The following is a 26,905-nucleotide window of genomic DNA, read 5'->3' as shown; positions in this document are numbered from 1 at the left end:
CACAGATATCCTACCACACACTCCATACAGTCCTGATCTCGCACCGTTCGATTTCTGGCTGTTTCCTCAGCTCAAGAAACCACTAAGAGGCCGCCATTTCGAAAGCAACAAAGCATGTGTAAAAGCTGCGGAGGCGGTTTGAAAGAACTCTCAAAAAACAGACTTTCACATGCGTTTAAGAAGTGGACGCAACGTTGGGAGAAATGCATCGCGTCTCATGGTAGTTGCTTCGAAAAAGACCATGTAAATGATGACGATTAAAGGTAATCTGTTTTCCGTATAAATATAGTCTTATTACTTATTGAACAGCCTACGTACATAAAAATATCAATATTAGACACCTCAAATTAGTCACAATATTTCATTTTTACATTTAGAAAACATGGACAATTCCTGGAATTCGATGAGCATTTTGGATTCAATCTTCAGCACACCAGGTAAGTCAAGAGTCAGTTTTAAGCAAAATTTTGTAACTTACAAAATTAGATACTAGATGGTGAGTGAGTAAATCAGCTGAACAACTATTTTCAGCAGTACGATCGAAGGAAATGTTTTGGTTTTTTTTTCATGATATCAAACTTCACTCCGAAAACAGCATTCATGTTGCACTGAAAGAAATAGTAGAAAAAAAAAAGAAATCTGGTATATGGTCTGGGATCCAAAGCAAGTAAATACTGAGAAATGTTCAGGATTAGCTTGTGTGGGGTGAAGAATCCATATCTCGACCACTGTGTTCTTCGAGATTTGGCGCTTTAGGGATGTGTAGTTTTCCCCATTCATGATTTGCCTCTAATCTTTGAAAGGATACCGAGAATAAAAATAAAATTGCAAAATAAAACTAAATATAATTAGTGTCCATAGTCCTGAACAAGGAAAACCGAAATCAAAAATCGAAGAATTCAATTATACTCCACAGAAAACTCTAAAAGATAGCATACATTTGTGAATTCATATATTTTCCCAATTATAGCAAGAGAACCCTTGAAAACTATTTTACCAAATTACATGAAGACGAAGAAGAAATAAAGCCACGATAAATATTACTGCCAATAAAAACAGTAAAATTGAAATATGTAATAATTTATTACAATCAGTTATCTCAAGAGAAATAGGAAACAATCTGGAACTGAAGGAATTTATAATGAAATGATTGAAAACGCAAGAAATGTAATTAGTCATATTTTAAAGAAATAACAGATGCCCAGTGAATGAAGAATCAATATTATAATACCAATATTTAAAAAGCAAACAAAATCTGAACCTAACGCACTATTGTTAAAAAGCAAATGGAGGAAAAAGCAATAGAATTTTACAATTAAATATTTATCTGTTTCATTGACTTAGAGAAGGGTTTCGACAGAATCAGATTAGAGGATGCCCAAAAAAATACTAACATTAAAAAAATACGATAAACAACAAATAATTGAAATGATCAAAGATATATGAGTGGAGACTGAGAAGTGATGAACACCTAGAACAAAAATTACATTAAAGCAACTGATATAACCACAACAAAAAAAAACGGACAAATTATTAAAATTTGATGAAATATGGGGATTCATGGGTTTTAAGTTATGTTCTTTCTTGTGGTTATGTCAGTTGCTTTAATATCATTTTTGTCCTAAGTGTTTATCAGAACATCTTAGCTTCACTCTTATACACACAAAATGAATGTAATAAGATAAGAGAATACACCAAAAATCCCTATAAAGAAAGAGATGAAAGTGATTCTTTAAGTCCGTGTGTATTTAATATAATCATGAAAGAAATAATAACAGAATTTAAGAAACATAAATTAAATGGAATAAAAAATTAAAAAAGTAAACTTGAATTTGTTGGGATATGCAGATGATGTAGTAGTACTTGCAGAAATGGAAACGAGCTCCTAAAGCAATTATCAAATTTTAAAAGATTTTAAAATATATGCAGCGGTCTTAAGATGCAAATATCAACAGAGAAATCTAAAATAACGATAAATGCAAAAGAATTGATCAGATGTAAATTAGATCTAAATACCTAGGAATAACTGCGAGTAATGAAAATATAACACGTGAAGAAACAAAAGAACATTCCTCAAAGCTAAGGAAATATCAGGATGCCTAAATTCAACAAGAATAGAAACAAAAAGTACAACGTGCGAATTGAAAAGTTTAAAAAATTTCTTTTATCGATTCAAAAACGAAAACGTTTATGAAGAAGGTCAGCTACATCCCATAAACATATGGATAAAAAAGGAAGATGGAAACACACCGGAAACCAAATACAAAAAAAGATCAGTTAATAGGCTAAGAAAGCGATGAACAGAGTGTTTGCATCGAACTACTGGAGATACATTAAGAAGAAAATATATGCGGAACTATTTAATAATCCTACCAGTGTGAAGGTATAGCAAAGTATTTGATTATTAAAGGGTGAACAAACTTCGTAGAAATTTGGAAAAAAATCGGCATAAATATGCCGGTGATAACTTTTGTATCAGAAAATATTGAATACGAGATTTTGTTCGGACAATAACATCCTGCATTTTATCTAGGATATATGAGAAGTTTCTAAGTTCTACTTTTGTGCTTTGTCCTGGAACAACGTTAATCTAGCAACAGCCCATTCAGACCTAGTAAATAAAAAAAAATAATAAAATAACAAAAATTGTTATTCATAGTTCTGAATCACATGTAAAGCAGACTAAATGCCAATATTTTCATTTGAAAAAGATCTTGAAAATATTTATGAACATAGTTTATCTAATTATAATTATGTATAGATTCCTTTAACTACATTTAGCACCTGAAGTGTGCATATTCGCAAATTAACAATAAACAAACAAACAAACAAGCTAAAAATATTAACTTATTGTTCGGTTCGTCCAATTTTATTGGACGAACCAAATTGCATTTTATTAATGTACATGATGTCCGTCCAATTTTGGTTTCAGCCAAAATGTACATACAGTCAAAAATTCAAGTTTTGGACTTGAATTATTGATTGTCGATATTTTCAGTATTTTCAATTATTAATCTGAAAATGAGGATATCTGAAAATTTTACGAAGTTTAAAATCTCTATCAAATTATCGTATGATTTTTATTGTTTATTATAATTTATTTATTTTTTAAAAACTCCGACAAAAGTGTAAGTACAGTATTTATAAACAAACTGTTAACCATTGATCGAAGCGCTCTACGTGTGTGAATTTGCCGTGAATAATATTGACCCTACAGCCAGACGGGAACGAAAATTGACAGAACTGTTCAAATGTATTAGTGATCCTAAGTACGACTGTTATGTTTATTAAATTCTATCCAACTAGTGCAAAACTTTACTATAAGTTCTAGCCATTTACCCATATTTTAATAATAAAATGCTCTAATTAAAACTAAAACCAAAAAGTATTGAAAATATTTCGGTCGACAATCTATATACCAAACCGGCTTAATTTGATCTAGTGAGATCGGGATTATTTTGAATATATAATTTCGAAACATTTTGCTTTTTTATCCTTGAAATATATTCGATTGAAACAACTGAGTCAGTCCAACAAGTAGCTTCTTCTGTCGCATGCTGGGACTTAATTTTAAATCCGCACGAATTCACATATTTAGATATTTATTTTCTTCTGCATATCTTGTAATTGGAATTCATTCTTCTTGTCTTATCTAGATGAACGAATTAAAGCCTATCCATTAATGAACAACTCCAATACGATATTTCTCATCGCCTTGTGCTATGTGTTGATTTCCAAGATTGTCGGTCCATTGCTGATGAAGCGTAAAGTTGCGTACAATCTACGGTCTCTGATGATCATGTATAACATCGTAATGGTAATTCTGAATGCAGCAATGACATTGGAAGTAAGTGTTCATTTTAATACAGGTTCAGATAAACTGCCTTTAAATTGTGTTAAAAGGAAAATATAATCCCTTTGTGCGTGTGTGTGTAATAATCACTAGCTAATGAGCAGTCACATTAATAATTTGAGAGAATTTTATATTACAACTTACTATTACTATGGTAAACAAACTGGATTAATTTCGATTCGGATTCCTAGTATTTTGCTGTAATCATCAAGATCGGCGTCAAACTGAACACTTAGATTATCTTATTCGTTCACTATCTTTTTAAACTGCACTCCGAAGTTAAAATATTTGGCTAATGATTCCCATTCTAAAATAGCAACTTTCAAAGGCATTCACATACAACTGTGTTAAGTGAGATAGAGTAATCCGTCCCATACGAAGACCTCCTCATCTTCGACAAGGTTTGATTTTGGCATCTTGTTCAGCCTGGATTCAGTTGTTTTGAATTAACTAAAGCTATGAAGGCAATGTGTGTTCTTTTCTTCTCAATCCAGTGGATCCTTCTGGTTAATTTATTAAAGTGGAAAATAATTCTTTCCGTTACCTTCAACTGAAGATGAATTACACATTCTCATAGACTGAGTCATCTTTAGCTGAAATAGCCTACTACGTCCTAGATAAAGTTCGATTTTGGGTCATTCTGAACCAAGGCATAATCAAACAAAGTACATATTGGCAAATGTAAGATTACTATCATGTTAATGAATACATACCTGGCAGCTTGAAGAAATTCTTGTCTTTTCTATTGATCAGAATGTTTGGAATCGTTAGCCCACCCAGTATTAAATATACTATAAGTTTCCAACTGTTCGTGGTTAGAAATGACATAGAAATGCGAATGAAAAATGGAAGTACATGATAAGTTGAACTGTTCAGATTACCTAATATTTACTTTTGTTTTCTTTTAGTGCATGTACATACTTTTGCTGGAATACAAGCAATTCTTCTGCGCTCCAGTTAACCAAAAGCATCCTCGCGGACATGAAAGAGTAAGTAAAGTAACTGGTCTTAGATCTATTTGAAAAGATAAATATTTTGTCGTAAGTAGGAAATGTTTTATCATGTTAAAAAGGTATTTTAAAATTAGCTAATCATTGTAAATAGTTAATTATTTTTCGCATTTATAACCAAATGTGTGTAGTTTAAAGTTATATACCATATATTTAAATTGCTTTGAATTCTAAAGGTGATGTAGGATTGCCATTTTGTGAGATCTCAGTTTGAAATATCATGTCTGGACACAAATTTGCAACATTAACCTCATTTTGAACCTCATGAGCCTCAATTTGCATGATGTAAGAAATTTCAGATTTAATTAATTATTTATTTTATTGTAAATAACAAACATATGTAGGGTATGTTTCTGTTTCTTAGGGTAATAAGTTGGCATGGCTTTTTATGTTCTCCAAGATAATGGAATTTTCTGATACGGTAAGCATTTTATACTTAATTTAGATAATGGAATTTTCTGATACGGTATTTTATACTTCCTGATAAGCATTTTTTTAAATAAAGCAAACAAACGCTTTCAATACACTTTATTATAATGGTATTAAAACACATTGAATCAACTACAGGAAAATCGACCTTCTGCTTAATTTGGTCAATATGAAATAAATCTATGTTTGATGAAACCGCTTAAACACAAGTTTACCAAATAGCGTACCTACTTTACATAGAAGTGGAAAGGGTATCTGCGACTCTTTCACTTTCTAACCACGAACAATAGGTCGAAGGGCCTATAAGCATATCATTGCCTCGTGTTGGAACAAGGTGAAGAGTCGGACAGAAGTTTATTGACATTTTTGAAGAAATGCAGGTTGTAGTTGTTTGGAAATGGAACATCTATCAGCTGAATTGCTCTCCTCTGGAACAGCATCAATAATTTTTAGAGAGGTTTAAGGAGCATTAGGCCAAACATGTGGGTACTACTCTAAGAATAGGCAGATTCGGAATTTACATAAAAATAAGAGCAGGTAAGATGTAAATAGCATCTTGAGCGACAGAGCATGCGTAGCTTTTTTTGAATACTGAGGAAGCTGCTAATGTAAGGTATTTATACCAGGGAAGACTGGAAGTAAACGTAAGTCCAAGTATATAGAGATCTGTTTGAAATGTGAAAAACCAATAGATGACAAAATGTAATGGGATCTCCTGAGGTGAGTCCAATTGAGGTGCTCCAGTAGTAGTAGTAGTAGTAGTAATAGTAACAGTAATAATGATAATCATTCTGAATTAATACGTTTTTCTTAAAAAGCATTTACTTCTTTTCAGATGTTCTTTGTTCTGAGAAAGAAATTCGACCACATCAGTAAATTACACGTCATACATCACACAGGAACTTTTATTGGGTGTTGGATCACTGTAAGATATGCTCCTGGTGAGATTATTTTGCGTTCACTAATAAAACTCTTAACATCACGATTAATTAGTTTATTCTTTCAGTTATGAATGGCAGCAATTTTTTTTCTGATCAGAGGTGAAAAATTATGTCAAAATTGATTATGTGCAATATTCTGCAATATTCAGTGTATTTTGATTTTCCTTTGCAGATACCTTAACTAATTTTTATTCTTTAATGAAATATGCTGCAATTAAAGTTTGTAAATAGTTTTCACAGCAGAAATTTTATATAGACATAATGCTAACGATAACTGTAAATAGAAAAAGCGAACGAATCTTTAGTGCAATCAGTCTGTTTAAGATTGATTGTACTAAATTGATTGTACGATTTTTAGAGTATTTTATTAGTTTTTTTATATGTAGATATGCTTTTGAACATTAGATAGGCGAGAACAAGGTCAAAAAATATTTCTCAGCGTCTGAAAAAAGCCCAAATTATTCTCTTAAAGTTAATGAAATATTAACCATAGGAAGTATGCTTACATAAGTTTAAGAGATCTTCTTTTATATCCAGGTGGCAGTTCCTTTGTAACTATAATGCTGAACAGCTTTGTGCATACCATCATGTATGCATACTATGGTTTAACAGCGTCAGGTGGAGACGTGAAAAAATATCTGGGATGGAAAAAATACATCACTCAGATACAAATGGTAAGTAAATGATGTCTACAAAGATGTGATTATCTTTATTTCTCTTCACTGATTAAATGAAAAGACTTTTGATCTGTTTTAAGAAATCAGTGGAATTATTTATTATTTTCATTTTCATTTTTCTGAATGAAAACCAAATTTACCAGATTGTTATACTGCTTAAACTGTGTCAGTATTTTATACTTAAATATGCCGGAACATTTATTCTAAACTTAGTTTAGAAAACTACAGCAAGAATAAACAAAACTACAATTGATCGTTGTGGACACTTTCCAAAACACATAACAAATGTAAGAAATCCTCATCGACATATTATCAGGAAATTGTACGATATTATTAATTAAGTTTCGGAGTAATACCTCTCAACATCTTATGCTTATACGACAAAAACATGCCGTTGCTTATGAGTAGGAAACCTAAAATAAAATAAATAAAAAAGGCAGAAATTAAATTTCTAAAAATGTCCCAATCAGACAAAAAAAAGGAACTTCTCGGTTACTGATTTTTTTTTTGGTTTCACTTTAATTAGGTTGTTCGCTATATATTAGCACTTTTTCTCATGTAATCTATATAAAGGACTTATATTATTTTGTATAAAGCTTTGGCCTCTCTCTTTCGCTTGTAATAATGTTGCCGATCGAAATAAGTTCTCAGCTAAATCAGCTTTATTTAGTCAGTTTCAGTTGTCATTTATCAGTGTTATTATTTTACCAAAATCAAATGAAACTATTCATATTTATGTAATAATCTCAAGCACGCTTTTAAAGGAATAAATTACACGAATGTATTTCCAGAAATGATATAAATAAGCAAAAAAACATCTATAAGAGAAGACAGCTTGAAGTGTCTAAAGTCTTTTTTAGAAGAGATTTGATGTACCACTCAAAACGTGTAGAGAATATCCAAAGCTGACGGATGCGAGATTTACTTATTATTAGTAATGTTAATGTTTATCTTCTGAAAATCAATATCACTGAACTGATCTCACTAGAAAATGGCAAGTGGATCAATGTCGAGAACTGATTAAGGAAGATCTCAAATCATCGAATGATTGTGTACTATAAGTTTTGTCAAATAAGAAAAAAAAACAGAGAGAGAGAGATTATAAGAGAGGCAATGCACAAGGTCCTTTATATATACAGAACTGTGGAGGACCAGCATTGCTGGGAAATATGAACAGAGACATCCATTACCAAATTACACTGTGAACTCAAAAAGAAACCTGCAAACAAGGTTGTTTAAAGTTGTTGCTTTTAAAAGAAACATCTTTCTATTCCATTCCACATATCCAAATGTGGATGCATAGAAGGCATAAAAAATTTCCTTGAATCGAGAATAACGGAATTCATCTTATTAGTAAGCCTCCTGATGGTGACGAAGTTGGCTGTCAGGAGTTTAAAGACTATAATTTTAAGAGATAGTTACTGTAGATACTGTAATTTGCTGAGATCGAATATGCAGAAGTTGGAGAGGAATCTTTATTATTATTACTATTATTATTATTATTACATCACTCCTCCAGGGAGCCCAAAGACTCATCGAGGGAGGTCATCTACTCTACAACTCAACGCCTCACTACTCCACCTACCTTCATCATCTAACACCAACGCCATCTACCGCCGACTACCACCACTAGTACTTTCACAGACAATCACAAACATCCATTCCCACGCAGGATTCGAATCCGCAGCCTTTTGGCTGGAGAGCGGATACGCTAACCACTCGGCCAACTAGGCCGGTTATAGCAGGCCTAACTTCTCTTTAGGCAAAGTTCGAATGATTGGAGCATGGATATGCAAAAGTTACACCTAATGGAGGGTCTGGCAAATGAATACTTCTCTTTCTGTTCATGAAAACGAAACTTTCACTTTAGCTAATCCCTGAGATGTGATATTCTGAACATCATATTTGGACGTTCGTAACACTTCGCCTATATATGTCTGGGGGAAGGATGAGTATGTTGAATCGATCAGTTCTGATCCAGATATTACTTCAGTATTAGAATGAACCTTTTATCAATAATAATAACATTATTGTTAAAAATGTGAGTTAAACTAAAACATGAACGCTTACGAATACCTATGGAGAATAGAATGGACTGATGAGTAAGGAAAACAAAAACTTGGTGGATTGACTAAGCAAGTGAAGGAGGGAAAAGAACTTAATCGTATTTAGTTTATAACGGCACAAAAAATGTTGAATGTGGAGTCTAACAATATGGATAAAACAGCAGCGAATTACTAGTTATACCACAAATATGGTTAAAGAAAACGTTTTGTAACCAAATTTAAATACACGTGATTATATTAAATTCTGTTATCGTCTTATAGATGATTATTAAAATTTAATTATCTAAATTCATTGAAACCTTTAAAAGACAATTTATTTCATTCACTGCTCTCTCTCATACTGAAAACTAATGGTTGATGTTTTGATTTATTTCAGGTGCAGCTCTTTTTACTGGTTCTTTACTATTTCCAGATCCCCGTAATACAGAAATGTGGTTACCCCACAGATGTGTGTGCACTGCAAGGATTTCTGTGCTTAACGTATTTCTTTTTGTTTATGAATTTTTATTTTCAGGCTTACATCAAACCTCTCCAAGGAAATCGACATCCCTCCAATTCTTTGAATGAGTCACCTGCTGTAAATTTTCCAAGACACAAAGACGTAAAAGAGGTTTCTACAGGTTCATCCAATTACCAAAATGGACCAACACAATACCGAAAGACAAGAACTATAAATAAATAATAATTAATAGTTTTCTACAACCACTTTAGTAAATTGAGATAAGATTGTTATATGTGATAGAGACACTGATGTGTCATTAATAGACATATTCTTTATGTTCGAATAGCAAAATAAATAATGAATATTCGTAAAACAAATGGTGTCAGTTTACTTTCTTTTTTGGAGTTCCATATTTAGCACATTTCGCAAAATGTAAAGAACAAAATAAATAGTTTGCCTATTAGATCTTCTTATCCGTACGTGTTTCCATATACTAAATATATTAAAAAATTACAGTGCTATATATTGTTGGGCTATGCAAAAGCATTTGACAGAATATTGCATGATTACAACATATGAAAAACTGAACACGATATTGTTGAAATGTGTAATAAAGTAGTTAACCCAGTGAGTAGGTGTGTTCAGTTTGCATATTATTGATATTGGAGATGACTTGATGGTGATATCCAAGTGTTTGCTAACGTTGTTAAGTGAGGAAGGGCAACACAAGTGTAAAGTTAGACATTTTGGATTGAAGAGGTTCCATTCCATGTGTTATATTGACGGGTTGCAACACTACAAATGAGGGATAGCATAGATTTTGAATATCAAGGATGTCATAGTGGACAGGGAATTGAAATTCAGACGGTACATTGTAAAATTGTGTAAAGCAGTACGGCAGATTACTTGAATTACTGGATGTAAGTGGATGGAATACTGCTCAGAAAACAGATTTCCTCTTCTCCCTAGAGTACAGCATTAGTTTAGTACTTGTTTATTGCAGAGAACTGCTTTTCTAGTTGTGTCCAACATTTCACTCAACCTGCTTTCAACTGAGATAAATATTAATTTTCTTGAGACTCTTCAAATCACAGAGATCCCTTAGGAGTCAATAAAAAATTTGGTCCTCTCGAGAATGTCCTTTTTACGAAAAAACATTTGTCCAAAAAGTTTCCAAATCGGAACTATTCCAAATTTATTTTGTTTCCCCCAGAACTATTTTTACTTGCTTTCCATTGATGCAAAATGTTGCGAATTATAAATTTAATAGCGTACCTGAATCAACCTTCTGTACGTATTCAGGACAGTGAAATGTTTTTCATAGATTAATTTGATTCTCCAGTGAGGATTATCGAAGTCAATTTCACTGTAACTGTGCACACTGTTGCGTCCTTAAAGTATGGTTGTCGATACAAAAACTGCAACCAAACACGAAATGAATAATTACCTTTCTTCTTCTATTTATTCTCACTTCGAAAAGGCATTTTAAAGGTGTAGTTCTATGAAATTGAGAGAAAGTGACAGAAATCTCTCTCTCTGGAGATATAAAGGACTTATTTGGGGAACTAGTTTTTCTCTAGGATCAGGAAATATCGGTAAATCTGTACATAGCTGTGAGACATAGTTGTTCCACATAGAAGAGCTATGTAACACAGCTGTTGCATATGCTACACACTTTGGATTGAAGAGGTTCCAATCCATGTCTTATATTGACGGGTTGCAACACTCAATGTGGCAATGGTGGTAATGGTCCGAGTAATTTCAATTGAAATTGCTTAGACCATTGCCATAGCGTTTTTACATGCGCTAAAATATTGCTATTGATCAGAGTGTAGCTGTTGTCTGTTTCAGTGATGGGTACCCGTATTTTAATACATCGGTCTCTATATGCTATATAGAACAGTCGAATATTTTCAGTTCCACAAACGGAGAATAGATTTCCATCCAATCATTGCTAAAAAAATACAAACGCGATACATAAACTTGTCCATACGAATTTGAACATATAATGAATCGACAAATAAAACTATTCATTCCTTACATTTTTTTTTTATTTCGTGAAGGGAATTATTTCAAACTCTTTTTATATTGTTCTTTCCGTTCAATGTTTACGTCCCTGTCTCTATATAAAAAAGGCATATATGCTTAATGCATATATTAATCATGTTGAATGGTATAAATACAGTTGAATGCAATGTTGTATACTGGTGTATTCAATGATTATTACAACGTACATTATAAACATAATGACTCTGTCGGTTGGATTTTTGAAGAAATTGCCTTAGTAATGAAAGAAGGTTAATATCATGCTATGAAGCAAGCAGTTGTTGGGGAGACATACAGAGATCAGCTGGAAACGAAAACAAGAAACAAAAATAAGAAGATTCAGAAACAAAAAACGAATGAGGAACACTTACGCAGGTTTTATTTTTATTGTACTTATTTTGTAATATTGTATTGAATTTCATTTGCATTATCCTTTTCCAAAACAATTACGAAAGACGATACATTAAGGAAATTCAGAAGATTGTAATTTAATCCGTTTGAGGAACTCCACACAGAGATCACACTTTAATTAGCATGTCACAAAACTATTAAAGATGTTTCCTGAAGATAAAATTTATTATAAATTATAAAGGAAATGATTTTGCCTTGTGACATGGCATAGCATAATAATTACAGTTTTATACGACACTTTTATGTAATATATATATATATATATATATATATATATATATATTACCCACAAATACTCCAGGAAAAATCAGACGAGAGGGAACCATGCCCCATGAGATGCAATGAACGACCACAGAGAGGATGTTTGCAATCCACTTGAAAAAAACGGAAGGGAGCGGCTGAGAGAGACCACACAATAGTCGATTCAAGGCTACAATGTCAGATTTTAACATATCCATGGATATGTCAACAACAACAACCACCTCTGTTTGCTTATATCTTTCCTTGGCCTATATATCTAAAGGTGCGTGAAATTAGTGGGGAAGTCCGTTAAGAGTGGCGGAATCCATATTTGTTCTTCACCAATTAACGGTTGGGGATCTCAGCAGTATAGCAACTTAAATGTGTTTTCTTCTTGAAATATTCCGCTTAACTCCATCCTAAGACTGAGAAGAAAAGCCATTTTTTGGAGGTCGATCTGGCGACATCTACCATCACACCTTTTATCATTCACGCTGAACATCTGAAATTCGCTGTACAGCTATCACCGGTTGTTTTTTCCTTCCCAAAGTGTCAAAATAATTTGGGCAGTTCCATCTTTATTTTTCCCCTAGCAATGAATATTACTGTTTATCCTATGGTCCCTAAATTGCTATGTATGATACATTAAAATATCTCACCTGAATTATCTTTTTTTATGTATATTCAGGTAATCATTTTACATGTCATCTTCTGTTTATAGCAAGTATTATGCAAAATTGCATGAGGGTTTTCCAATCAAACCCATCGCATTCTTCTTAAAGGGGAAAGACTGTGGTGAATCAGACTGAATGTTTGATTCTTTTTAAGTAGAAAGGATATTTGATTTTTCATTATCACCTCGAAAACGTGTTTGTAAATGTGTATATTGTGTTTTTTATGTAAATGTTCCCTTCAGTGTATGTTGACAATCAAACTTTTCTAGAACTAGAACAAAATTTTCTAGATTGTCTAGAACTGACAATCAGTTCTAGACAATCAAAACACAAATTTCTGATCAAGTGTTAACTTCATTAAGGGAAACTGCAGCAATACATTATCGTCACACAATCACAATAGAAAATGTGAACCCATAACTGTGTCTTCAATAGATGCTCTGCTTCTAGTATATTCAGTTACAACTTGAAACGAGTAACAAAACCTTACCAATTTAATTCATAAACCACAGCTATCGAGCACAGAAACAGACAACAACAAATATCGAACGGTCCAGCATATCACTTGATGACTGTCAGTTCGACAGATTTCCATCTCCACTTCATTCATAATACAATTAAAAATTACAATAATAAGATACATAAACTTCTTCATAGGAATTTGAACACATAAGGAATCCACAAAATACAACTATTCATTCCTTATATTTTCGTTATTTCTTAAACGAAATGATTACCAACTCTCCTCATATTGTTCTATCCGTTCATTTTTTGCATTCCTGTGTCTATATACAGATGCATATTCTCTCTCGTGTCCATCAACTGTTCCTTTTATTCTTGCTGTATTATCTTAATTACGACCAGGAAAAGACGTCAGTGCATCATACAGGTATTTCAACCACCGAAGACAACTTCTTCATTAATAGATGACTGGTTACGTTTACTTTAGGTGCGATGAAGTTTCTGTTCCACCTGATGATCATTTCATTACACTAACAATAATAATAATAAAGCGAAGTAAAGTAGAGAGCCCTCCAGCGAGAAATCCTTGGACTCCGTGGAGGTATTTCGTAATAATAATAAATAAAATATCTACTGGTACTTTAATAACACGGTGTTATGTTAAGGGAGGATATGTCAGTCGGTTTGGATGACATGTAGCTCCCTTGATGAGTCATTGACTCCCCAGTGGTCTTGAATAAATAATATTCAATAATAATAAATAATAATAATAATAATAAATACGTAACAGCAGTGGTCTCAGAACATGCGCTTGTTCAGTGCCAACATCGCTTATCGAAAATAGCAACTCAAAGACAAGGGATAGTATGAAGAAAGGAAAGCATATGAATAACAAAGCATTTGATCCGACTTCAGTTTATAATAGTTCAAAGTTTCTCAGCCAGTTTTTCCTGAAGCCATTCTCAAGGATTCGGCGGTAAATCGCGAAAATCACGATTTGTTGTTTATATAAATAATAATTTTTTTATTTATATAAATAACAATCCTCGAATAATGAATACATAAATAATAAACAACATCAACCGTGTCTCGACAATTCACCGCGAGACAATTCATCGCGTGGAAAATTCATCGTGGCAGAAGTTCATCGTGTTAAATTAATCGCGACAAAATTCTTCGCAAGAAAATTTGAAATCACGTTTCATTTTCTTGCCATATATGAAAAAAAAAGAAGAAATATTTATTTATGAATATTTAGGGATAATAAGGGCTCACATTGGTGAGTATGGCATGGCAAAGCCGAGATACCAGCTATACCAGCCGAAATAACTCATTATGCATACTGGAATGAAAGAATGCAACTGTTAAATTTATGGAAGGAAAAGAAGAATAAATGTATTAATTTTACAAGCAGTTACAAGGAATATATGAAAAATTAAATAAAACAGATCATATAATTATAGCCGGAGATCTTAAGGCCAGAATAGGAATGAAAAAAATTAACAATAATATACAAATATTTCGAAAACCAACAGCAAACAAAAATGGAAAGCGACTCATTGATTATATAATATACTGTATAATAATTTAAAAAATAATGAATACATTTTACAAACATAAAAATATAAAAGAGGACAAAAATCAATAATATCCCACTTCATAGCAAATGAAAAAGCAGCAAACCTCTTCCTAGACGTTCAAGTTAGAAGAGGGCTAGAAATCGACACAGATCACTATTTAGCACAGGCAAAACTAAGGTTGACACCAAACGTTACAAAAAATAAGCAAACTAGAGAAACAAAATCTAATTACAAAGTAAGACTACTAAATGATTGAAGTATAAGAAATTTATACCAACAGAGGATTAATAACTACTTAAAAAATACAAGAAAATGAAGACATTGAGAAAGAATGGAATAATATAAGAGAAATGATTGCATCAGCAACATATGAAAGTCTAGGAACATATAAAAAAATCATAAAAATAAAAAAAATTACAATAATTGAAAATAAAAACCTGGCTTTTAAAAGATGGTTAAGTAGCAAAAAACAAGGAGATGAAATTGAATATAAAAAAAAAGACAAGCAATAGCCAAAAAACCAGAAAGAGAAAGCTGCGAAAAATTGTATCATAGCTAAATGACATACAAAATAAGACCCAGTGCGTACAAAATACTAAAACACATGAATGCAGATATAAAAGAAACTACAAATATAAATTGTGAAATTAATCAAAATAATTCTTCTATTACTTTACAGACCACTAGACGGATAATAAAAATTACACCAGAAACTTACAAAATACTTCAAATGATATAATAACAATGAAAGAATTAAAGGACAACCTAAATAAAATAAAAAATGGCAAATCAGCAGATGGGATAAACTCCGAACTGTATAAATTTTCTGGAAAAACATTTCATCAAAAATTATGAAAGTTTTTAAATAATATATATACAAATGGACAACTACCAATAGAATAGAATACAAGGACACTAATATCTATATTTAAAAAAGGGAATAAAACAAAACTTGCTAATTATAGAGGTATTAATTTATTAAATACATGCTACAAAATATACAGTAGAATATTTAACGAAAAAAACGGAACCTATACAGTGAAAAATATTATTAGAATGTCAAAATGGATTTAGAAAAGGACACTCTACAATGGATGCAGCATTTTGTTTAAAACTACTTATAGAAAAAGAAGAGAATTTAATTTAGAAACTCGTCTTTTGTTTGTAGATTATGAAAAAGCATTTGACAAAGCAAAAAGGTATATACTGTTTGATATATTATAAAGAATATGTATACCTAATATTTTACTGTACGCGATATTGAATATATACAAAGATAATAAAATAAAAATAAAAATAAATGAAAAAATCCCTGAAAAACAATCTATAAACCAAGGAGTAAGCCAGGAATGTCCTCTGACTCCACACTTTTCATTATTTATATTAATGAAATATTAATACAGTGGAACACCCTAAATAATCAAGGTATAGAAATTTCCCGGAATAACAAAATAAATACGCTATTATTGGCAGATGATCAGGTAATATAATAATAATAATAATAATAATAATAATAATAATAATAATAATTAATAATAGTAAGGAAGACAATTTACAAAGAGCAATATATAATTTAAACATTATAGTAGAACAGTTTGGAATGAAAATGTCCATAGATAAAACTAAAACAATGGTATTTTGTGGACAAACTCCAATTAGAAGCAAAATAGTTATTAATAATAAAATAATAGAAGAGATAAATACTTTCAGTTATCTTGGATGTGAAATATCATGAAGGAGAAAAAGGCATAAAATTAAAAAAAATTTCAAAATTTTATAGATTATAGGCCTGATAAATAGAACACTCAATCCAAATATAGTACAAAAAGAAACACGCTTGAAAATATACAATGCTTTAGCAGTGCCCACATTATTATATGGCAGTGAAATTTAGGCAATAAACAAACAAGATAAACAAAGAATAAAAACAAGCGAAATGGGATTTATGAGAAGAACTACAAAATGCACAATATTAGATCAAAAAAGGAACGAAGAGATTTTAAAAGAACTAGAAACAAAATCAATAGAAGAAAAACTAAACAATTATAAACAAAAATGGATCGAACATGTAAACTGAATGGCCAACACCAGATAACCTAAACAAATGTTTAGGATATCTGGCGAAATGGCGAAATACAAGCCAATTCGAAAGAAAAGGCAGGAAACCTCAAAAAAGGATATTGGATGAATAATGAGACCCGAACAGATCAATATGGTCGATACCAGTAATGAGTGTTATGATGATGATAGGGATCATAGTCATATCCAACTAATATTTATAGTTAACTATTTATATATTTCTATTATTCCTATTAACTATTCTATTATAATTTAGAATAGTTATTAGAGTTTTATTAGAATAGTTATTAGTTATTAATAAAAAGCTTAAGATAATTTTAATGAGTAAATAATAAAAAAATTCGTTTTTAATTTTAGAATGAAAAAAAAGTAGGTTGTTAAAGTGCTGAACTCTAGGCAGAATTGTGAAATTCTCTAAGTGATGATGTTTTCGTTGCCCTCAGTGAGAGATCATCACCCTGCTTATTGGAGACTTAAAGCAGTCTGAAAAAAGGGAAAAACACTTGCGCTGGTAATTAGAAGATGCTGAAACGAGTTGCCAAAAAAAAAAAACAGTTGAAATATCATTTTCAGCAGAGTCACCTACTGCATACTTAGAATGCGAATATTTTCTTTTCATCATAAAATTCCAGACATGTATCCTTAGAAGATGTGCAGGATCTAAACAAGACTACATGAAAAATTTACATCATTACTAACTTCCTATCTGCAATTTTCCTCCAAATCAGTCTGTTACTTGTCAAGACTCAAATATTATCAGATCTTATATTTCTGTCATCTAAGGCACTTTTTATTGTATCAATCCACCTACATCTTGGTCTTCCTCTGGGTCGTTTTCCTGCCAACCTGCCAAAGAAAACTCGTTTTGCTGATGTTCCTCTCTCCCATTCTATTTAAGTGACCATACCACCTGAGATTAGCTCTGCTAACGCACTTCTGGATGCTGACAATGTCAAGTTCTTTTCTAAAATCCTCGTTTTAATATGAGACTGCCATTTATGCCATCTGTTCACGCCTCTAATCTTTCTCAGGACTCTATCTGCGGTCTCTAGTCTTTGGTCAAGTGTTTTACTTCTGACACAGCTCTCAGATCCACAAGTTAAAATTGGTTTGAACAGACTCTTGTATACAGCAAGTTTATTGTTTTGATTAATCTCTCTATGATTCCATATAAATTTATTCAGTTGACTTCCTACCATGCCAGCTTTGTTGATTCTGCTGTCTATTTCCATATTTAATTTGCCATCTGCACTAAAATTATGCCTAAATACCTGAAACATTTTACTTGTTCCATAGTTTCTGAATTCAGGATGGAGTTGATGTTTTCAATGTCAACTGCATCCTCAGTGTTTTCAATTTATTATTAAATTTATTTTAACAAATTCTAATTTTCATAACAAATTTATTACAACAGTTATTCAATTTGGTCAGGGAATCTTGCAGACTTGTCCTGGATTTATTTAGGAGTATAACATCATCTGCGTAAAGAAAAGAGCTGATATTAACATATCCAATTTTGATATCAGATTTAATACCACTTTTATTCATAATGTGATCCATATAGATAATGAATAACAGTAGGAATAATGTGCACCCTTGTCGCACACCTGATTGAACATGAAATCATTTTCCTATACCTCTTTCCAGTTTAATTTACAGCTTAAATAGAGACTATGTATTGCTTAATATAATGTCCTGTTAACACCACATAACTGAAAAAATTTGAACAGCTTTTTTCTTGGCACCTTGATGTCTTTTCCAGATCTACAAAACTTAAATGTAGATCTTTGTTATATTTCCATGATTTCTCAACTATTTATCTTAAAGTAAAAATCAGATCCTGACAGCCTCTGTTTGGCCTGAGGCTAGCTTGTTCTTCTCCACACCTTTTCTTAACTATTTTTCAAGAATAGTTGGGTAAGCTTACCAGGAACAATTACATTAGAAATACTTCTGTAATTCTTATATTCAGCTTTGTTTTCTTTTTTTATAGATAGGTACTGTGAGCACTCTACTCCAAACGTCTGGAATTCAACCATCTCACAGGCCGCCTGAATTATGCAGTGTAGCCAATGTAAACCTTTTGTGCCTCCAGATTTCAGCAATTTTAGTCGACTGTCATCTACTCCAGCTGCCTTCCATTATCTCAGGTTTGGGATATGGAAAGGCAGGGATATTTAACTTATACAAATAAGTTGCATCCAAACAGTTGCATGCAGACAAATAAGACAAACAGACTTGCATCACTTGCAGGCGCAAACTTGACTCATTTGTCTGTTTGCTTACTTGGGAAATGGAGTAAAACCAGGTTTAAAATTGCTTGGTATTTTTAACATTTATTATGCCCAAGGTAAAATACCTTCTACATTTATATCTCCTCCAGAGATTTTTATTTAATAAGGTTAAAACACCTTATGGCAACTTGTTCTGGTAAAATACTTATAAGCTCTGTATTACTAAATCTTGGTATTCCTAGCCTAGCTCCCACTGATGAGACCTCAAAAAAGGTCGAAACAGGTCTGGGTAGTGGCCTCTTGCCTTTAATACAAAACATCATGCATCCCCTTCTTGGAGATGTGTTTTGGCATTAAGGGTAAATATTAAGATTAGTGATCGGAACTTATGCCACCTTTACCACGAGTTGCCTTGGTCTTGCACTACCTGTAGGATCAGCTAGACTTGCATCACTTGCAGGCGCAAACTTGACTTGTTTGTCTGTTTGCTTACTTGGGAAATGGAGTAAAACCAGGTTTAAAATTGCTTGGTATTTTTAACATTTATTATATCCAAGGTACTTTCTACATATATATATATATATATATATATATATATATATATATATATATATATCCAGATCACATTCCCGTTCAGTGTTTTCTACTACCATGATCTCTCTGCTTGTTTCCTTTAGCAATCTTTCGAAGAGGTGAGGCGTTTTAGCCTTCCCTAACTTTTAGAAGATCATTGGCCAGTCTATCCAAGGCTATCAATCATCCATAGGCATCTAGAAAAAGTGTAGAAGACAACTGCTGCCATCTCGTGGAATGTCTTAATACTATAAATTACTGTACTAGTTCTACGATCAGATAAGTCTTGTTGTTTAAAACCTGAGTTTCGGTGTTAAAAGGCTTATCTAATCATCCTGATAATAGAACAAAGATATGAGCTCTTTGAATATGAAGTTTAAACCGTGAAATTTCCTGTTTTTTCCACTAGATGGCAACACTGGCTTTCTTTTATGGGTGACACTTGCTACACTAATATTGAAATCTAAAAATTATTAACTTGAATATTAAGAAGAGCAAAGTAACAGATTTCAGTATTTTAACTTAAATACTATAACTAAAAATTAACATTTAGTTTAGTTAAATTAAATTAAATTTGCCGGGGTAAGGCAAACAATGTAATTTAAAGTTTATTACATTTTATATAATAAAATTAGATTTAATGCCATATGCAGAATTCAGAGATGAGTTACGCAGAGCAACAGTTTAAAAAAATCACTGTTTAAACGGGCACATATTTCTTGGGAGTCGTATATTCGTATATTTAGTATATTTTTCAGGTTTATGAAGTATCTATTCGCATAAACTTATTTATTCAATGAACTTTTCATTATAACCAGGTATGTTGTTAAGATATTTGCTAACTAAAACTTCATAACTCTTTTTAGAATTTTAAATTGAATATGAATTGTTCGCCTTCATTCCACTAGATGGAAGAACTAGTATCTCCTCCGTTCGATTCTCATCGTGACGAGATGAATCCTTATATGGACTTTATTGAATTGAAAGTGAGGTAGCCGATATCATATGGCTGTAGTAGGTTTTTTCCTCCGGAAAAAAAAACGTTTTTTTTTTTTTTTTCCATCGCGCTTACAAATTGACCATAAGAACACCTGCTATTTACAGACAAAAACAGTACCATTGTTGTTGTAGATGATGGGCGGTAGATGACGTAGTAGAAGGATTCAGTAGGGAACACGATTTGTATGTAGTTGGAGGATGATATGCGATTAGATTTTATTTTTTTCGCAGATATTCAGTCATTCTGTTCATCTAAGAAGTGGTACGAGAATTTTCTCGAACCTTCAAGTAAAAAAGTAGCATCTATTTCTTCAGCAAGGAATGATTGGCATAAATGACTGGCGTGCTGTTGGGATGTGGATAAAAATGACTTCTCTACTAAGTAAATAAATTATCAAAATTAAAGGCTTGGGAAGCCTGGAATGGAAAAGAAGAGTGAGTATGAAGATTTTTAAGGAGTGGGTAAACAATGCATTTACGTAAACTACAAAAGCAAAGTCGAGAGCCACAGATAATGCTTTTAAGAAAGAAAAATAGCTTATCATAAGTCATATAACAGAGAGATATTAAGCTGCTATAAAACTGCTTGTAAAACATGAGAAAGAGATCTTTGAAAGTCTGAGTTTAGAAAAAAATATCTCAAGAAAAATGAATTCATTACAGGAATATTTTTTTGCACCTCGTATAAGATGAGATTTCGCACGTCGTTGTTATGGCCCGTAATCGCATTTCGAATACTCTCCTTTCGGTAATTCATCTTTCGTATGTGGGTTGCATGGAGGCCACTCCACGCGACCAATCCAGGAACATGGAAACTGCTGATCTAAACGAATGCATTATTCTCTATGTATAGCCTTTTTTGAATCAATCATCCTGTAGATCTGTACAGGACAAATAAAAAAAAAAACGAAAGTATCAGAAATATTCCGAGTGCGAGACCAGTTTCTGCAAATAAATCTGAACGCAGATTTTCACAAATAAATCTGACCAACCTACTTTCGCCAGATGAAAAGCCCGCATACGAAAATTAAAACTCACTTTTTGTTCTTTTTAGTAGTATGCTCGTATCATCACTTCACTTTTGTCTGTTGAATTATCATAGTTTTTTCCTGTGAGTATGCGTTTGCTCTATCTATCTATCTTATTTATTTTATTGAATTCTAGTAGGACTACTTTTCCAGACTTCTTTTTATGTCCTTGATTTTCTCAATAGCATCCTTATGACATTCTAATAGCCTTTCGACGTATTAAATACGTCGTTTTTTTAATGCCCTACTTATTTAGTTTTGTGCTAAATATTTTATTTTATTAATTTGATCAGTGATATTTTCCTTTGATCTCTAATTTACATCCTATGTTTTGTTTTTTTTAAAGCAAACGATAGGAGTTTTGTTAAAATCTTTGAAAAACAGAACTTTTCAACAATTAAATTTCTTGATTGTTGTTTTGTTGGTTTTACAGCAAAAGATAGTAATGCTGTAAGACTAGCGTGTTATTAATGTTAATTGTATCTATCCATCAGGAGGGTTTTCCTGTTTCGTTAAGTGAAAAAAAATCTGAATTCCCAGGAAGGAAGAAACCTACCGCTTAAGGCCAGTTGTTTCATCTTAAGATGAAGTGACTGGTCTTATACAGTGCGTTTTTCCTTCCTGGAACTGGGAATTTTGACCTCGAAAACAAGAAAACTGATCAGAAGGACAGATACAATTGAAACTAATAACTTGCTGGTCTCAGAGCCTTAATAGCTTTTGCTGTCAAACAACGAAAATACAAAAATCAGCAAATGTAATCTCTTATTATTAAAAAGTTCTGTTTTTCAAAGATTTTCAGAAAACTCCTATCGTTTACTTTGTGTGCATTTTTATCAATTACATTTACATCTGAAGAATATAAAATAATAAGAAATAAAATAGAAGTTATTCTAGCCTACATCATTTCAACTATTGGACATCGCTGTTATAAATGAGGAGTTGTTATAAAGGGTTCTCAGGGGGATTTTCAGTAAGTTTTACTTAGAATGTTTTCAATGCACATTTTAGATTATAAAACATAGTATTCATTGAGTTTTATAACCTAAAATGAGCATTGATATCTTCCATTCCTTTTGACTAATGATAAAAGGAAGCCTAGTTTAGGGCAGAAAGTATTGTCCACAGATTTGCTGTGTTTCTTTCTGGTTAGGCAGCGCTCCATATATACCCTTGAAATGCTCACTTTCATCAGCTTTTTATCAATGAGAACGAAACCCTGAGTATATCTAGATGTTAATAAAACGTAATATATAATTACGAAAAAATATTTTCATCTGTTGTTATTTTATTACAACACGCACGCACGCACACACAGACGCACACATCATATATACACCTTAATCAACTTGTTCTTCAGCCATAGCAATTAACTAAATATTTCTCAAAATCACCTAATCTCATAATTTCCATAATTCTTTTGTGAGGACTATTTCACACATTATATAACAAAATGGTAAAAACTGCACTGCACACTATTTATTTCATTTATTTCTTTTATTATGCCGTTTAGGTGAGCCCTGTTCAGCCAAGTGTGACCAAGTCATGCTAATCTCGTGCGCTAAACCAATTTATAAACTTCAATTGAACCCCGTTTCCTTCTCCTGTTGGAAAAACTCATCAGATTTCAATTAATCAAACGATTTCTTAGAATTCTTTAGCAATCTTGGTGATAAAGCTTGGAGTTGATTCAATATTAGACTGATTAAAAACTCCTATAACAGAATTATCTCATTCTTTCTATTACACATCAAGTTTATTAATTGTATAGCGTGTTGATAATTCCTGAACTTGAATTACCTATCAACTAAAATCTTGTATTCATGAATTTTCAATTATCAAATAATACTTAAATCAATTCGCATTAAAATTTGAAATCCACTTTCTCTGTCCGTTCTTCCAAGCTGTTGAGTTCATGCTAGAAAGAACTTAAGAGTTCTTTCATCATAAAGCATAAGCATATTCATCGTAATCGATTCTCCAAGTAACGAAACAAACAACAAATATTTTCTGTGAAGAATATCCCGTATACTGTTTTAAATTATTGTTTCATTATTTTGTTTATAATACTGAGAAGACCCACTGCTTTATACACGTCATATGCTGCACCATAATTATGAATTAGAACAACCTTACTCGCTTCCAGTCAAGAAAATATTACCAGTTTCAGAAACTCATTAAAGATTCTAAAATGTATACTAATTAACCATGACATAATTATGTTTGCTACCAAGGAAGGTTTGTCATCCTTGCTGGCAGCAACCTTGTGAAATGGAAATCGATTTACGATATCAAGGATGTATTCTTGTATATCACTGCATTACGTAAACCTTGTTTCTCAAGAAGCATTTTACCTTCTAACTAACCAACTATATACAGTATATACATATATAATCCATAGCATTGCTGATCTGTGTGACAATCAATAGGTCGAAGCAATTTTCAGGTAACGAAACTATTATTCAAAATCTCTGTTTAAAGGGAAATACTCGAGAAACTACTGGAGAGTCAGTAACTTTGTTTAACACCAATGCAACACTCATCTTTTCGCCGAATACATAATGAAGATAGATAACTTAATAACTATAATTATCTATCTATATGTTAGAGGAAATCCCTAGATAATTCATGAATGGCACATACACACACCCTCTCACACAACATACACACATTCAAGACGACCTGAAGAACAAGGACTATCAGGTTCATTAAGATAGAGGTGAGACATTTGATTCATTCTTTGGGCAGTCTTCTATTAATCAAAAATACGGGAGAAATATGGACGTGCACCAAACTCTATTTGCATTCACACTGTCAGCGTAGCTGTTGGTTCTACACACCTTTAGCCGTTTCCTTGAAGTCCGTGACCTTATATAATAGATGTGTAGCATGTTGGCTTTCATTCACTTGACGAAGCAATCAATATCCAATGATACTCTGTTAACATGTCAAAATATGCTATAGTGTGTTTAAAATATAGTGGTTAGTTTTATGCTTAAATGAATATTTTCACATGTTTATCTGGAAGGTTTGTAGACAAACAACCCGAATTTCCGGAAGGAAAACCTTAGGAGACATGAGAGAAGACATGAATAACTCACCTTCAATTGAAACTTCTAATGAAGATTCTTTACGTCTTGGACTTTCCATTCAAAGACCGAAGCTATAGAAACTCTCCATGTGCTGTTTTCATTACTGCTGTCCACAATACCGGATACTTTTCATGCGCTCATAAGCCTCCAAAAAATTAAGGAAACTGTCACAAGCTATATATTCGTAATACAACTTTGGTTTATATTTGTGTTTACTGCACTTCTTACGGCATTCCGTTTCGTAGATTATGTTATTGTCCTTTTCCTAACTATTTTCAGTTAGCAAAATTATATATTTATTCTACACTTGATTGTTAGCATATTCATACTTTATTTTTTTTTAATCATTTTTGTCAATACCCACGATTTAAAACTACAAACCTAAGGAGGTAGCTCAGTTTTTTTTTCTCGTGGAAAGTCGGTTTTTTAATCTGTCTAAACAAGTAAACCCTGCGAGGAGAACCCACACAGTTAGGATACATAATTAATTGTCCTCTTCGTCTTACCCTAAAATTAACACACTAGGCTTAACTGATTGATGATGCTATGGAAATCAATAATAGAAATGGCATCTCTTTATCGTAAGCTATAAAAGAAAAATAAAGCATCTATGACCATATTAAAATATTTTTATTTTGAGTTACACGATAGGAGTGCATATGACGTGAGATTAATGCTTGGTACTTTTTTTCAAGTTAGTACTGCTTAATAATAACAAAATGTATCGAAGTAAACTAAATGCAATATAAATATATCGTTCAAAACTCTCTCTCTCTCTCTCTCTCTCTCTGATACTAATTTAAAAAAATAAACTGATTTTAAACAAAAAAAAAAAGTAAACCTAACGTATGTTTCCTGTCTTGTTGTGGTAAACATATTAAACCATCTATAAATATAGGTCAAATCATATGATGTAAAAAAAAAAGATTTGGTTAATGTGAAAGCAGGAACTTCAATGCAGTTTATTGCTGATGATTGGCAGGTAGGTTTTGTATTAACGTTTTCGTTACTGCGACAGTCTTAGGGTGGATGAACTTTCCATGACATTTAAATTTTAAACCAATAATTATAAACAAGTGGCTGCTACTTATTCACTGTGGCATTCCAAGTTAATCGGATAATATTTTTACATGTTTAACACAGTCAGAAAAATATTTGCAGTTAGCAAATTTTGCTAACTGCAAATTTTTGCTAACTGCAAATTAGCAAAAATTGTGCCGTCACAATTTTTGACGGCACAATTTTTTTCTTTATGTTTTGTTCATTACCTTTAATATACTCATGTCATTTGAAACAGTTTTATTGTTATATGTGTTTAAACATATACAATCTCTAGGCTTAAATTCTAGTGTGAACAAATTTCTTTCCAAGTTTCGATCGTTTGCTGTCCATACACAAGTTCGTACATGAAAGTTGGTTGCACAACAGAACTTTATAGTTCTGTTGTGCAACCAACTCGAGTTTGAAATCGCTAATTAAAAAATAACAGGAATTAAGTAAAAATTTCCTTTAACAGTTGCTAAAAATTCATAAGACAGACATATTTTATATTTTTTCCCCATTTTCACTACTTAATATTATATTAAAAATAAAACCAAGTCTTCTAACTGCTGTTGACTCCCAGAGATATATATTTACCTCTTTCCTGCAACAAAGGGATCACACCTGTACTTTTTTTGGTCTTGAAATTGAACACCCTTTTGGACTGAAGCTGCAACTTCCCATTACTTATTGTATTACCTTTTGTACAAATGTCAAATCTACCCATTTTTAGAATACTCTTCTCATCTGTCGAGTATTTCGCCAAAACGTCCGAAAAGAATAATATCAGCGTGCACATGAAACCATAATCTCTGCCCGCACAAGCCACTTGTATAAGTTTTGCAACTTCTCACGTATTTGGAGATAAAATTGGAGAGGTTATGTTTGTAAACGTGTACACCTCTTGCTGTTTTGAGGGATGACAAAGCCCTTCCACACAGTATAAGACTAGCTAACGCATCCTTTGAAACATTTACTGTCCTTGACATCCTAGGGAGTATATAATGTAAATCTTTTTAACAGAAGGA

The 26,905-nt window shown here is 32.2% G+C and overlaps 1 protein-coding gene across 1 annotated transcript; it reads left to right on the top strand.

Annotated features, from left to right (window-relative positions):
• Positions 1-382: 382 nt before the first annotated feature.
• On the top strand, positions 383-6,304 carry LOC150093075 (very long chain fatty acid elongase 7-like). The gene is made up of 5 exons (XM_090414148.1): positions 383-437; positions 3,657-3,847; positions 4,762-4,842; positions 5,228-5,284; positions 6,128-6,304. Exons 1-5 carry the CDS (start codon positions 383-385, stop codon positions 6,302-6,304), a joined length of 561 nt encoding a protein of 186 aa, XP_090270274.1.
• The last annotated feature ends 20,601 nt before the right edge of the window (positions 6,305-26,905 follow it).

This window comes from Typopeltis vanoorti, chromosome 24, assembly GCF_054136105.1.
Source record: "Typopeltis vanoorti isolate ZY-2024b chromosome 24, IOZ_Tvanoo_1.0, whole genome shotgun sequence".
NCBI classification, from domain to species: domain Eukaryota; kingdom Metazoa; phylum Arthropoda; class Arachnida; order Uropygi; family Thelyphonidae; genus Typopeltis; species Typopeltis vanoorti.
The sequence above is the reverse complement of the archived record's forward strand: the minus strand, read 5'-3'. Positions and strand labels throughout refer to the sequence as shown.